Below are 16,346 nucleotides of genomic sequence, written 5' to 3' on the forward strand. Positions count from 1 at the left end.
TCAACATTAAATTAACTTGTAATCTTAACCTGAGACATATCCCCGCTAATAGCAATCCTGCGGACCTGGCATCGCGTGGTGTCACTGTCAGGCATATTATTGAGAATAAATTTTGGCTACAAGGCCCTCCTTGGCTCAGTAACCCTTCAGAGTACCCCGATCAAAGCAGGTTCTCTACTAACCCGGAGATATGTGCATGCCCTATTCGGCTCGATCCCCCCGGAGTACAACTGTTTAATCATTACAGCTCCCTTGACGACGCGATCAAGTGCTACACTGCACTCCTTCGTTTAATTCCCCAATGGATACAACCCTTGTCACAACGTTGCCCTAATCTAACCAATAAATTCAACCTTCCACCCTTAACAGTCATGTTGAAATGTTCCAAGGCCCAAAGTTATCCTAACATTCTGAAGCAGGTGCAAGGTGAAGACGTTTGTCTCAATTCGGACGAACGAGCTTTCATCGGCCAACGTAAACCTTACCTGGATAACCAAGGTCTTCTCAAAGCTAGTTCCCGTCTCAGTAATGCCCCCGTGGAATTAGATTATGTAGATCCCATGTTGCTGGAACATCATTGTGCCCTTTGGACACTTATCGTCAGACAGTGGCATGAACGTTTGCTGCACTGTAATACTTCAACACTCCTTGTTGAATTACGTAAACAATTTTGGGTTCCCCAAATGCGGTAGCAAATCAAAAAAATTTTGCTCGGTTGCATCCATTGCCTGAAGGTGCAAGCGGCCCCATACCCAATGCCTCCATTAGCCAAGTATCTTCCAAATCACCTCATTTCAAGAGTGCCCTTCCGAGTAACTGGCTTAGATTTCACTGAAGCTTCTAAGGTATACAATTCACAAGTAGATTTTGTTTATATCTTGGTTTTCACCTGCGCAGCAACTAGAGCCGTAGTTCTAGAAATCACAACTTCGTTAACGGTCATCGAATTTGTGCAAGCAGTGCGCAGATTTGCCGCTCGATTTGGTATGCCACACTGTATCATCTCTGATAATGCTTTTAGTTTCCAAGCTGGTCAAACTCTTCTAACTGAACTTATACATCACCCTGTAATTGATGGGTTTAAATCTTCCCATAACATGACATGGAAATTCATCACTCCCCGTGCCCCTTGGCAGGGAAGTTTTTATGAAAGGCTAATAGGCTTCACCAAACTTAATTTAAGGAAAGCCATGCATTACTTGTATCCTACCTATAATGAATTTGTCACTTTGGTACAAGAAGCCAAATGCGTCATCAACGATAGACCTTTAGTTTACTTGGATGTCAACTACGTTACTGATACCCCCTTAATTCTGAGTCATCTGCTTTACAGTCGAACCCTCCCACTTGCTCCTCAGGTCCTTATGACCAACCTCGATGACCCCATATATAAGGAAGGGAACAGCCTCCCAGCTTGTTATCAGAAACTCACGAACATGTTGCAAGTGTTTTTAAAATGATGGACCCACGATTATTTTGATTCCCTTCGTGAACATCACATAAAAAATAATCGTATCCACCCTGTGCCTCCTAATATTGGAGATTTATGCTTGTTAATTTTGGACGAAGTAAATCGGGAAGATTATCCAATGGCCCGTATTTTTTAAACCTACCCCGGTTAAGATGGTCATATTAGATCTGTGAAGGTGCCCACCCCTCATGGAATATATGTGCGTCCCATTAGCCTTCTTATCCCATTGGAGATAAATGTCGCAGGTCCCTATATCACTGAACTGGAGCAAGGTGATCCTGATGCGCTCACGACACCCGAGTTACCAGATCCTCCCTCAGAGGATCCTCTAAATGACGATTCTTCTGATGATGTCGCCCCTCTTCCCAGACCTGATTTTGTGTCCTCTCGAGGGCAACAGATGATAAAGCCTGTGCCTTCCAGAAAGTGCTATAAATTTGAAAGGGATGGGGAATGCCCCCTTCCTTTCGTACCCTCCATCTTGTTAGTGGACCCCTCCTTCTCTTTTGCTCTTACCTGGCAGGGTGTGGAAATTCTTTCCACTCTTTATTTTAGTCACTCCCGTTATTCCATTTTTTTATTTTTTGTTTGCTATTTTCTGGGTTTTACGCATCTCGGTTTTCTTTTGTTTCCTTTGTAACCTTCATTATTATACCCTTAAATATTCATTGCTGCTAACATGTCCATCATTCCCCTGTAATGCTTTACCTTTCATCACCTCATTCCTCTGTAGATGATTTTCTCTTATTTCGTAAACTCACAGTACAATGCTCTGAAGATGCAACCGGCCGTCGACAATTTCTAAAACCAATGCTTGGTTGCGTTTTGTTCCAAATGCTCTTGAAGCTTTGGATGTTTAACCACAATTGGTTAGTATTTAAGTAACTCTTTAATTTACGTAACTCATTGATCTTAGCTTATTACTATTTATATCTGGGTACCAATTTATAAGTCTGTTTAGCTAGGATTGTTTCCTGTGTTATTGAACATCGCTAAACGCTTCTTAATATTTTTGTATGTATATTGATTTTTATAAGCCAGACAGTAGGATTTCTTTATAATCACTTTTCCCTGGAGTTTCAAGAATGATCCTTGTATATAAAAAAGGCACCCTTCAGCGAACCATGTACTCATGGAAATTGGAAGAAGAGCCACTTGACGGGCTTGAACCAACTCAGTGGCGGCAGACAGGAGGGTTCGAGCGGCCTACTTGAAAACAGGAAGCGTGGAAGGCGGACGTAGGCACCTTCAACTTGGACGGCACTCCAACTTAGACGTCGTTTTAACTTAGGTGTCGCTTCAACTACCTGTTGGTCAACAAGTTACTAACCAACAGTATGCCTTGCTTTAAGCCATTATTTAGAAGATAGGATGACGAAGACAAAACAGGACATTGCAGAACTGAAGATGCGATGTTTTCTTAACAGTTCACAGGATGCTTTCACTACAAAGTCTACAATCAACCCTCTAGAGTGTGAGTACTAATTAACGGTGTTCAACCTTGGCTAAGGAACTGTCCCCCCTTTTTTTCTAGCCTTTATTTGATGCTGTGCACATTTAGCTAGGAAGTCATGTTCAAACTGTCTGGTTTAATCATTCGTGGCGTGTCCGTTACCATAAGTTGTGTTCCCGTTCCCCTCTATATAGTTTGAAATTTTTTGCCAGAGAGGAATGTGTTCAAATTAGTGAGTAGAACTTTTGGTATTATTTCAGTCACCATTATATTTTCATTGGTTGATTAATCATTAGATTATTGATTTTCGATTTAAGTGATTTGACCATTTTCTTGGCATTTTTCATATGTCATACGGTCTTTATTCAAATTTCAATTAGGTAGTTTTGCTTTTTTTTTTTTTCCTGCGTCAGTTATGTGAAATTTCCTGTAGTACTTTAAGGAAATAAACGCCATTTTTAGGCTAAAATTATTAACTGTTTTTAACTTAACCTTTACATTTTGAAATGACTAAATGAGTTATCTCATGTGGTGAGATATGACTTAATTGAAATTTTATATTTACGTCAATGTAAAGCTATCGGTGTCAATCCTTTATTGTAATGTTCTACGGTATTAGTTTCTGGTGGTCGTTAGGACGTTTTGACTTTTACAGAACTGCTCCCCCTAACGTTTTGTGAAACTGTCATTAACGTAACTGGTTCAGTCCAACCACACTTGATTGTTATTTACTATTTTGTGCCCTGAAGTAACGTCTGAATATCAAGGTGATGTCGGTGCCGACAGTCCCAGTATAGAGTAATCATTGGGCTTAAACGTGTGCAGGGAAAGCAAAATTTCTTCGTTACGGTTCTCTAGTCTGTCAAGTGTGGGAGTGTTGGCGCTCTATCCTTCAGGCTCGGTTCTGGAAATCAGAAATGGGGAGGCCTTTCACAGAATTATTTCCCACAGCCTACAGCATATGGCGAGTTGACGCACTGTGGCCTGGTGGCCAACATATGTAAACTACTTAGATCACGTTTGGATGGTTAGGGGAACTTCAATTGTTTTACCTATAATCACAACTTGGCATCAGACCAATACAAAAATAATGAAGAATTTGACCTTTAGAGAGATGAAAGAATTCTGCCTAGTTAGACTGATGTTGTTGTTGTTGGTGTATTAAAGCCAACACTTCTTGTTGGCACGGGCCTTTCTATTGTTCGGCCCGTAGGTAATCAAACACAAAAAAATAGGTACTAAGTTAAAATTGCCCAGCCTTACTGCTGGACACGGGCTTTTGTGTAGCAGCCCGTAGTATTTATTGCCCTAAGTAGGCAATAGTGTCACAGCAGTACCAGTCTCTCATGTCTGGATTTGCAGCCGCTCAGCTCCTTGAGCGTAGCTGCAGGTGCGACCGCTCAGCCCCTTGAGCATAGTCGCCAGGTTGGCAAAGATAGGTCTTGCAACTGCTCAGCCCCTTGAGCGTGGTTGCCAGTGTGGTCGCTCAGCACCAAGAGCATGACCTTGCGGACCAAAAAGCAGGACCATTTGGAGCCGAAATGAAAGGTTTCAGTAGTAGGTAAAAGTGTTGATAGCAGTAAGTCCCAGTAAGTAGGAGAGACTGGGAGAGGAGGGAAGAATTCGAGTAGTAGGAAAAAGTGGCAGATTTAAGCATAGATGCCTATCTCTGCACCGGGGAGGGTGAAACTAAGGGACTGAGGAGGGAATGAATTACAGAGGAGGGAGTCTTAGCAAGGGAGCAAACTTTGACTAGTAGTTGCAGTACTAGGGGGATCAAGGTATCCACTGGCAGGGCCTCTGCCAGGGATAAGATGGCAGATATTGCTGGGGGTTGGGGAGGAGATTGCACAGCGCTGGAGGTTGGCTCTTCAGCTGGGCTAGCAACAGCGCTGGGTTCTTGGTCCGTGGCTGCAGTAGGGGCTCCTGGAGGGGGAGTCTCGGATTGTCGCCGGGGAGGCCTGGTTCGCTGAATCCGCTGGGGTTTCGGTGCCTGCCTTGGTGCAGCCTCAGGTTTGTTAGGTGCCTGCCTTGGTGCAGCCTCAGGTTTGGTCGGTGGGGCTGCCAGTGGGGTTGGTAGCCTCTTCAAGAATTCAGGACACTTCTTGTTCCATGCATGGTGAGTTCCCGCACAATTGGGACATTTTGCCTGGGTTTTTGTCCCATTCCGATGTGCGTCAATGCAGTCCTGTGTGGGATGGCGGTGGCTGCAGACTCCGCATGTTGTAGGGTTCCTGCACTCTTCTTTATGGTGCCCATAGCGCTGGCAGTTGTAACAGCGCAGTGGTTCTTGCTTTGGACTTCTGATGGGAAACTTCCCCCAGAGGCCCAAATCCAGTGCTTTAGGGACTTGCCCAATAAAGGTGACTGTTACTTCCTTGGTGGGAAGTTTGCGGTGGTCAAGCTTCCTCTCGGCTTTTGCAACATTGCTGCAGTCGGTGACGAATGACAGTGGCATGTTGACAGGAAACCGATAGATCACTGCCTGTCTGAGTCTCTTCTCGGGGTCCAGGAGGGTCAGGGAGGTTTCCTGTTGGAGGATGTTGACGCTGGCAAGGTCCTTCGGGGAAATAATTAAATCCCCTTTTAGGTTGGCCCTGGCTGTGATCTTGATGCCAGGGTTGGCGGTGGCAATAGCAGCAACTGCTGCATATGACGGTGAGCCTTCTACAGCTACCATCTTGAATTTGACAAGCTGTTTGGGTTGGCTGACAGGTGGTTGTGGTTCCTCAGCAGCGGCCAAGTTTAGGTCCAAGCTTGGGTCGTTCTCGGTGATTGCCCGAGCCTCCATTAGGAGCTGTGAGAGGCATGGAGTGCAGTTGCAATCCTCAGGGTGCAGTTCTGCTAGTTGCGGTGGTTGGTTGTCAGTCAGGTCTAGAGCCATGGTTGAAACGTTGGTCTCAGGTTCCGGAGTTGCGGTGAGTGGAGCGTCCTCTGCTTCCATTTTTTCAGGTGTCTTCTGGACAGCTGGTGCCGGAGATGGAGTGGGTGGCTCCGGGATAGGTGGGTCTTCGGAGTCCATAGCTGGTTTGGCATGAGTGGGGGAGCTGTGGCCTACAGTGTTGCTCCAGATAGCATACACACATGACTGGCAGTCACAGTCCCGTTCAAAGGGGAGAGAGTTACTGCAACTGGGTGCAGAGACTGTCTCTTTGTACCGTGCTTGCACCCGGTATTTCCTCTGAAAAACGTCTGGATAAGGAGGCTGTGGAGGGTAGGATGGTATATCCATATATCCTGGCCTGTGCTTCCTTTGTAGGAGGTGGTAGATGCTCTCAAGTACCAGGGTATAGCACTGAAAACAACTGCATGTTTTCCTGTGGGAGAGCACCGTTGGGTCCCTTATTTTGAACCCTATGTGGTCTGCTAGCTGCTGCCTGTAGTTCTGGTACCTCTGGCAGCGATTGCACTTGCACTGCTGAGCCCCATTCTTGCAGGGATTGATCCAGGTGGGGTACAAACTCCTTCTGTAAGTGCGGAGACTGTCATGACCATCATCAGCCATACTGGATGGAATTGAGCCAGTCACTGAGGTCAACAACAGTTATTTAATTAGCAAAAAAGCCAAAGTAAATAACTGGATTCTTTCTTATATGTGGCCTCTTCAACCAAAGTTGAGAGGTCCTAGTGACTGTGTGGATATAAGTTTACCCATCCAGGTGTTGCCAAGTCCGGTGCTGCTGAACTTCAGAAGGCTGGAGAGCTCTTGTCGGCGCGAGAGCTGGGCCGAGACTGAGTTAGACTGATATTTCGTTGGTTGTTTGTTATAAAATATTTTTTCGTAACTTCAGGTTAGCAATCAGTATGGTAATATTGTTGATTCAGTAAATATTGAAGCTCAATTTTTAAATATTACAGTACATTCGATCTTTTCATCATACGTAAACATGAAATTTTGTCGGATTTTTCCTCTTACTTTTTTTTTTTCTTTTTGAGACTCCATTCAATCAATATATATCTTCAACATTATTGCATCTATACTTAATCTATGGGTATTATTACAGTTTCAACCATTATGGGAAATCCATTATAATAATATATTTCCTGAGTAAAGCAAGTCTTTTGTAGTATTTCTGTATAATACTATCTGTCGCAAATGCCTAGTTCTTTATATATCGACGATCAAACTCATGCTACTCATGTCTTCCTCCCAGACTTTTTCTAAGTCTGTTGTTATTGTTGACTGTGTCTTGTATTTGCTCAAATGAGCCCTGTAACCACTATAATCCTCAGACAAACTAGTCCACTATGAAGTCTTACACGTTTGGCCAATCACAGCGCCTATCCACTATGACGTCATACGTGTTTGGCCAATCACAGTGCGACAATACAACAGCGCGACAATACATTATCTTACCCAGGCCTTTCATTTCGTTCTTAGACATGGAGGCCATACCAAGCATGTCATCTCATGTTGCACAAGAAGTTGAAATTCCATCTTCTTGTCCTGACTGTTTCCTAACTTACAATGAATTTGTTGTAACTTATTCGGGGAATATTGAAAAACTAGTGGATTTGTGCCAGAGAAACAATTTAATTTTACAAAATAAAAATTATCTTGCATATCAAGGAACCTTCGCAACGGCTTCACGATTTCCTCAAAGCACCAGCATATCTTTCTGAACCAACAGTTTAAGGTAAGCTTCATTAATTTATAGAGTATATTTTAATGGTGATAGTATAACGATGTATACAGCAATACCATCACTTTGGATTTGGTTTGATGGATGTGTTAAGTAGTGGCCGTAAGGGGGGGAGGGTGTCACAGGGGCTAGACCTAGGTAGGGCTACAGGGCCCTAGGTTAGGTGGTTTTATTAGGTTCGGTAGTGTCCCGAAAATCACTGTGGCCTTAAGGAGGGGTCGCAGAGGGGCACCCCCCCCCTGGTAGGCCTAGGTAGGGGTACAGGGCCCCTAGGCTAGGTTAGGTGGGTTTATTAGGTTCAGTATTGCCCTGAAAATCACAGTGGCCTTAAGGGGGGGTCACAGGGGGGGGAGGCCCCCCCCCCTCCTCCGGTAGGGCTAGGTAGGAGTATAGGGGGAGGGGTGGTGGAAGGATAAGTATTCATTTATTGCAAATATCATTTGACGCCTCCCCCCCACCCAAAACCCCGGTTCCCACCTGGTGTCCCCCATAACTGTAGGGATGGAGTAGGGTCTTTCTGTATTCTGGAACAACTTGTTGTTTTAACTCCAATTACATAGTAAATCTCTAAATCGGATGGTTTGCGATCAAAATAAACGTTAAACCGTTGGAACTACACTATTTCTGATGCAACAAATATATTTTTAATCCAATTTTCCCATAATGGTTGAAACTGTAAATTTACCAATCTATGATTTAATTAATGATATAATACTTCTATATAATCTAATTTCGCATGCAATCGATCTACCTTTATATCTATTCTACCCATTTAGCCATTGGTGGAAAATAAAGATCTTTACTTTCTCTGCTTCTCTATCCTTTTTTTTCTATACAGCTCTAAAGACAAACTATTCTAACCGAATCTCAAATTTCAGATGCATTTCTTCTTATAATTGTGTACCTAATAATGTTACCAATTGATATTATGATTACTTCCATTCCTGATATTTTATATTGAAGGTAAATTTCAAAGTATTTTGTCAAGTTATATTTCTTGAATAATTAGTGTCTCCATTGCTTTGTTTGATTGAATCAGCTTTGAGTCTATGGGGCTTTGCAGCATAGCAGACCAGAAGCTTGATCAGTAGTTTAAGGGAATAAGATCCCTATTATGGACCTCTAAACTTTACTAACCAACATAGACCAATCTATTTGCCCAATTTTTGTTTCAGCATTTTTGTATGTTTATAAAATGTAATATCTGAATCAATAAAGGCCTACACATACAAATCATGAATATTTAATTTTGATCTTAGACCACTTTTAGACCTAACACCATGTGGGATATACTTCTGGGAAAGGCCTCCCCGTTTCTGATTTCCGGACCGAGCCTGAAGGATAGAGTGCCAACACTCTTACACTTGACAAACTAGAGAAGCGCAAAAAAGACGGTTTGCTTTCCTTACACACGTTTAAGTCCAAAGATTATTCTATACCGGGACTGTCGGCACCAATATCACCTTGATGTTCAGACGCTACCCCAGGGCGCACATTAGTAAATAACAATCAAGTGTGGTTGGACTGAATCAGTTACGTTAACGACAGTTTCACAAAGAGTTAGGGGGAGCAGTACTGTGAAAGTCAAAACGTCCTAACGACCACCAGGAGGTAATACTGTAGAACATTACAATAAAGGGTTAACACCGATAGCTTTACATTGACGTGAATATGAACTTACCCTTATGTTATATCTCACCTCGTGAGATAATTCTTTTAGTCATTTCAAAATGTAAAAGTCAATCTAAAAACAGTTAATAATCTTAACCTAAAATTGGCATCTATTTCCATAAAGTACCACACAATTTCCACCTAAATGACACAGGAAAACCCAGCATAACTACCCAATTGAAATTTGAATAAAGACTGCATGGCATATGAAAAATGCCAAGAAAATGGTCAAATCAATTAAATCTTAAATCAATAATCAAATAACTAATCAACCAATGAAAGTAAAAATGGTGACTGAAGTAATACCAAAAGTTCTACTCACTACTTTAAACACATTCCTCTCGGGCAAAAATATTCAAACTTGATAGAGGGGAACGGGAACACAACTTATAGTAATGGACACGTCACGAATGATTAAACCAGACAGTTTGAACATTTCTTCGTAGCTAAATGTGCACATCATCAAATAAAGGCTAGAAAAATAAGGGGGGACAGTTCCTTGGCCAAGGTAGAGCACCGTTAATTAGTACTCACGCTGTAGAGGGTTGATTGTAGACGTAGTGGAAGTATCTTGTAAACTGTTAAGAACACGGTGCATCTTAAGTTCTGCACTGTCGTGTTTTGTCTTCGTCAGCCTATCTTCTAAATAATGGTGCAAAGCAAGGCATACCGTTGGTTAGTAACTGTTTGACCAACAGGTAGTTGAAGCGACGCCTAAGTTGAAGCGGCGTCCAAGTTGTAGGGGCTATGCTTACGTCCGTCTACCACGGTTCCTGTTTTTTAAGTGGGCCGCTCGCACGCTACTGCCTGCCGAAACTGAGCTGGTTCTTCTTCCAATTTCCATGAGTACATGGTACGCTGAAGGGTGCTCTTTATAAATACAGGAATCATTCTTGAAACTCCAGGGAAAGTGATTATAAAGAAATCCTACTGTCTGACTTATAAAAATTAATATATATACAAAAAATTAAAGTGGCGTTTAGTGATGTTCAATAACACAGGAAACAATCCTAGCTAAATAGACTTATAAATAGGTACCGAGGTGCAAATAGCAATAAGCTAAGATCAATGAGTTACGTAAATTAAAGAGTTACCTAAATACAAACCAATTGTGGTTAAACATCCAGAGCTTCAAGAGCATTTGGAACAAAACGCAACTAATCACTGTTTTTAAAAATTGTCGACGGTCGGTTGCATCATCAAGCAATGTACTGTGAGCTAACGAAATGAGATAAAATCATCTACAGAGGAATGAGGTGATGAAAGGTGAAGCATTACAGGGGAATGATGGACATGTTAGCATCAATGAATATTTAAGGGTATAATAATAAAGGTTACAAAGGAAACAAAAGAAAAACGAGATGCATAAAACCCAGACAATAAGAAACAAAAAATAAAAAATGGAATAACGTGGGTGACTAAAATAAAGCGCGGAAAGTATTTCCACACACTGCCAAGTATGATCGAGAAAGAAGGAGGGGTCCACTAACAAGATTGAGGGTACAAAAGGAAGGGGGCATTCCCCATCCCTCTCAAATTTATAGGACTTTCTGGAATAAGGCACGGGCTTTATCTGCTGCCGCTCTACAAGGTTGCCCTCGAGAGGACACAGGATCAGGTTTGGGAAGAGGGGCGACATCATCAGAAGAATCGCCATTTAGAGGGTCCTCTGAGGGAGGATCTGGTAACTGGGGTGTCGTGAGCGCATCAAGACCATCTTGCTCGAGTTCAGTGATATAGGGACCTGCGACATTTATCTCTAATGGGATAAGACGGTTAATGGGACGCACATATATTCCATGAGCGGTGCGCACCCTCACAGATCTAATATGACCATCTTGACTGGGGTAGGTTTCCAGAATACGGTCCATTAGATAATCTTCCCGATTTTCTTCAACCAAAATTAACAAACATAAATCTCCAATTTTAGGAGGCACAGGGTGGATACGATTATTTTTTATGTGACGTTCATGAAGGAAATTGAAATAATCCTGGGTCCATCGTTTTAAAAACACATGCAACATGTTTGTGAGTTTTGGATAACTAGCTGTGAGGCTGTTCCCTTCCTTATATGTGGGGTCATCGAGGTCGGTCATAAAGACCTGAGGAGCAAGTGAGAGGGTTCGACCATAAAGCAGATGACTCGGAGTCAAGGGGGTATCAGTAACGTCGTTGACATCCAAGTAAACTATAGGTTTATTGTTGATGACGCCTCCGGCTTCTTGTACCAAAGTGACGAATTCATTATAGGTAGGATACATGTGATACACGCTTTCCTTAAATTACGTTTGGTGAAGCCTATTAGCCTTTCATAAAAACCTCCCTGCCAAATGGCACGGGGAAGTGATGAATTTCCATGTCATGTTATGGAAAGATTTAAACCTCATCAATTACAGGGTGATGCATAAGTTCAGTTAGAAGAGTTTGACCAGCTTAGAAAGTGGAAGTATTTCAGAGACGATACAGTGTGGCATATTGAATTGAGCGGTAAATCTGGGCACTGCTTGCACAAATTCGATGACCGTTAATGAAGTTGTGACTTTTAGAGCTACGGCTCTGGTTGCTGCGCAGGTAAAAAGCAAGATATAAACAAAATCTACTTGTGAATTTTATACCTTAGAAGCTTCAGTGAAATCTAAGCCAGTTACTCGGAAGGGCACTCTTGAAATGAGGTGGTTGTGATGATACTGGGCCAATGGAGGCATTGGGTACGGGGCCGCTTGCACCTTCCGGCAATGGATGCAACCGCGCAAAATTTTCTTGATTAGCTACTGCATTTAAGGAACCCAAAATTGTTTACGTAATTCAACAAGGATTGTTGAAGTATTACAGTGCATTAAACTTTCATGCCAATGTCTGACAATAAGTGTCAAAGGGCACAATGATGTCCCAGCAACATGGGATCTACATAATCTAATTCCACGGGGGCATTACTGAGACGGGAACTAGCTTTGAGGAGACCTTGGTTATCCAGGTAAGGTTTACGTTGGCCGATGAAAGCTCGTTCGTCCGAATTGAGACGAACATATTCACCTTGCACCTGCTTCAGAATGTTAGGATAACTTTGGGCCTTGGAACATTTCAACATGACCGTTAAGGGTGGAAGGTTGAATTTATTGGTTAGATTAGGGCAACATTGTGACAAGGGTTGTATCCATTGGGGAATTAAACGAAGGATTGCAGTGTAGCACTTGATCGCGTCGTCAAGGGAACTGTAATGATCAAACAATCGTACTCCGGGGGATCGAGCCGAATAGAGCATGCACATATCTCCAGGTTAATAGATAACCTGCTTTGATCGGGGTACTCTGAAGGGTTACTGAGCCAAGGAGGGCCTTGTAGCCAAAATCTATTCTTAAGAATATGCATGACAGCGTCACCACGCGATAGCAGGTCCGCAGGATTGCTAGTAGTGGGAACATGCTTCAGGTTAAGATTAAAAGTTAATTTAATGTTGATTATTTCCTCCACACGGTTAAGGACGTAGAGGGAGTTACTTTTAGAATTATGGACCCACTGGAGGGCAGTTGAAGCGTCAGACCAAACAGTGACCGAAGCGTATATGCCAGGGCACAGTTCTAACAAGTGTTTGGCTAAACGACAGTCCATTAAGAGAGCAGTAACCTTAAGTTTGGGAATGGTTAAGCTTTCATCCATTTCCAACATACGCTTAGGGGTGACTCGGGCTTTAGCCGTAAGAAGGCGAGAATTACCTTCCTGGGGGACTATGTAAGCAGCTACTCCGAAAACGAGCTTGGAAGCATCGGCAAAAATGTGCAATGCTGGTTGACTGCCATCATGCGCATTACGAGGGACTTTAATTTATTCAAGACCTTTGTAACTTTTAATGATATCACTTAGATCTTGAACTTGCTCAGGGTCAATAGGGGTGTCCCAGCCCTTGTCAGTCATCCACAGTTTTTGAATGAAGAGTTTGCCTAGAATTGTAACAGGCTAAATAAGACCAATAGGGTCTTAAATAAAAGAGAACAAGGACACGACCTTCTTTCAGTGTTGATGTGGGAATGACTAATCTTTGATTCAGGGGGTAATTTACCATTCAAGGTATCATTAACAGTATCCCATTCAAGACCGAGGTAATCATGAATGCCTCTTTCTGTGAAATCGGTGTTAAGAGGGGCATTAGTCGTCCATTTGGCTAAGGCATGTTAGCCTTTAACATAAGTGCCTGATTAAGGGGCCTCTCACTCAGAATGTCTTTGGAGTCGACATAACAGCGTTGAAAGTTATCAATATAGAAACTGGTTTTGAGTGTCGACGCTAATTTACTGGACTGACTGTCCAAATGATGTTGCATAGTTTGGTTAAGCAAGTAGGGGCTCGAGGTGGCGCCAAACAAAACAACTTTAAATCGATATGCAACGATCCTTGTCATTTCTGGATCTTCAAAGGAAAGAAAGTGACAGAAGTCTCTCTGTTCTGGGACAATCCCTATGCAAAGGAATGCCTTGGAAATATCTGCAGTTGAACCAAAGGGCTTCTTGCGGAACATTAAAATCATCGATTGAATCTTCGATGCAAGATTGGGTCCTGTGTACAGAGAATCGTTCAGAGAAAGAGAATTTGGGTTTGACCTGGATGAACCGTTAAAGAAAATTTGTATAGGGGTGGTGGCTGAATTCTTAACTACTGGGTGATGCGATAAATAATGTACTTTTCCATCAACAGGGGTGCCTAAGGGGACAGGCTCAATAAATTTTCTTAAAGATACTCATCCAGAATCTTACGGTAATCAGTATCCAATTGAGGGTTTTGATTTTTTGAGTGACATGAGTTGGGCAAAGGCTCTAGCATAATTTGAATCGGGATGCTTATCACTCTTGAAAGGTAGCTGAACAACATACTTTCCGGTTTTGTATTGAGTAGTTCTCTTGAAGAGATCAACTGCTTTCTCTTGAAGATGGCTGAAGGGTTCTTTAGTGATACCAATGGTGTCAAGTTTCCAAAGGTTTTCAAGAGGCGGGTTTATAGTCATAGGCGAGTCAATATCAATTCGGTTAATGGTAATTGTGACTGGGCTGACATCTCTTGGGTCCACGTCAGGACGTGACCAATTAGGCAACTCTCCCCATACTATGTAACTGGCGGGAGTGCTAAACAGGTTTACACCTTGGATATTAAGGGTACGCTTGAGGAGCCTGGGAAGATAATCGGCACCAAGAATGATCTCAATACTGGCAGCATTATCATCGGGATGTTGATCCGCGAGACGAATTCCATCAGCCTCTAGCGTACGGACAGTACGGGTGTAATCTGGCGTATTGATGCCTTTACCTACATTGGCACTAACAATAGCCACAATCTTATGTCTCTGGCTGCCGATTTTCATATTAAATTGTACTAGATCAGAACTGTTAGGGGCTTTGGTACAATTAAATGAGTTAAGCTGGAACACCATCTGTCCAACAGGTTTAAGATTTAAGGATTTAACAACATTTGGGTGCACAAAAGTACGTTGTGCACCAAAATCTAGAAAAACTCTTGTGGAGTGTTTAAATTTACGGGAGACTAAATCGGCAGTGAAAGTCAGTAATGCAATTGGGGCGAGATCATTAGGCTCAACACTCGCGGTGCTGTTGAGGATACAAGCAATGTGATTAAGGTTTACCGCAGGGGTATTGATACTGGGAGGGATAAGGGGTTGTGTGTCAAGGGGGTTATTAATGGGAGGTCTAATGGGTTGCATGTTAGGGGGGTTATTAATTGGAGGTCTAAGGGGTTGGGAGTTAGAGGGGTTATTAATTGGAGGTCTAAGGGGTTGGGAGTTAGAGGTGTTATTAGAAATCCCACTAATGGGTTGGATGAAGTGGTTGGATACTACAATGATATTTGGGCATACAGATAATTTATGACCCTGCTAACTGTTCAGGCAAGCAATGGTTGCATTGCAATTGCTGGCAAAGTGTTGAGTGGAAACAAATTTTGTGCAACGATTCATTTCTCACAACTTTGATATTCTACTTCTTGAATCGGGGAGATGGGGACATTTGGATTGCACGTGGTCACTATTGCCACAAAAAATACATTTACCTCTAGCCGTCCTGTTACTGGGGCCAGCTATAGGCCACCCATTTGATCGACTAGGAGTCGTTTGTACATCCACGGACCGGACAGGCCCATTATTAACTTTAAAGTTTAGGTACATGATTGTTCACGTTGGAGGAAGGGGGTCTAGGCTGGTTAAGTGATTTACCGTAAGAGCGTGAGTTTCCGTAACAGTGGGTTGCGCAGGTTTATCATAAGTATTAGGTTTGGGGCCGTCGTCAGGGCTGGTCATGAGCTTCATCATTTCCTTCGTGCGAGTATGAGCATACAGGGCCCTTTTCATTTCGGCCAAGGTTACTTCCTCTCGATTGTAATATTGGTAAACTATACCTAGGTGGAAGGGTCTGAGTTTACTAGTGAAAACATGCTCTAACATTACCTCTGGTAAAGACGACCCAGTTAGTTGTACGTATTCAGTTTCTGTGTTGTCCTATTCCATGAGGAAACAACGGAGATCAGTGCTATCATCATTAGAGGAGGATGTTTCATAAAATTTATTTATCAGGAGGTGTTTAATCAGAACAGGGGACTCATACTCTCGCTTAAGACTGTCTATCGATCTTTCATACAGACCCTCTGTCCACACTTGGTTACCGAGAAGTTTACGCATTGTCCCTCAAGGTTACGCAACAAAATGTTGTATTTTTCTGTGGGAGAGTACTTGGAGTTTTCATGTACCATCTGGTGAAAAAAACTCCAAAAGCCGAACCAGCAATCTCTACGACCATCGAATGGCGGGGAATCAGGATCTGCAGCGACTGAGACGCATACAAACTGAGGGTTAGCGTTAGGCGCTTGAAGGGGATTTGAAGGGTTGATTGTCCCCTGTGTTACAAGTTGAAGGTGCATCGTTTCTGCGTCAGTTAACAAACTGACAAGATTGGTATAACTAGACAGGACAGTGGGATTGTTCAAATGAGGTTTCCACAAAGTTTTAAAGTCCCTAAGTTCCGCAAGAACTCTACCTACTTTGTTTTTACAGTGCTCTAAACTCCTGCGTTTGTTCTTCAACACAAGCATTAAGGTCTAAAGTAGCCGGCAT

At 42.7% G+C, this 16,346-nt stretch overlaps 1 protein-coding gene across 1 annotated transcript; it reads right to left on the reverse strand.

Moving 5' to 3' along the window:
• Window positions 1-10,776: 10,776 nt before the first annotated feature.
• Window positions 10,777-11,499, reverse strand: LOC137651571 (uncharacterized). The gene has a single exon (XM_068384799.1). The coding sequence runs from the start codon at window positions 11,497-11,499 to the stop codon at window positions 10,777-10,779; it is 723 nt and encodes a 240-aa protein (XP_068240900.1).
• Between the last annotated feature and the right edge of the window lie 4,847 nt (window positions 11,500-16,346).

This window comes from Palaemon carinicauda, chromosome 13, assembly GCF_036898095.1.
Source record: "Palaemon carinicauda isolate YSFRI2023 chromosome 13, ASM3689809v2, whole genome shotgun sequence".
Lineage (NCBI taxonomy): Eukaryota > Metazoa > Arthropoda > Malacostraca > Decapoda > Palaemonidae > Palaemon > Palaemon carinicauda.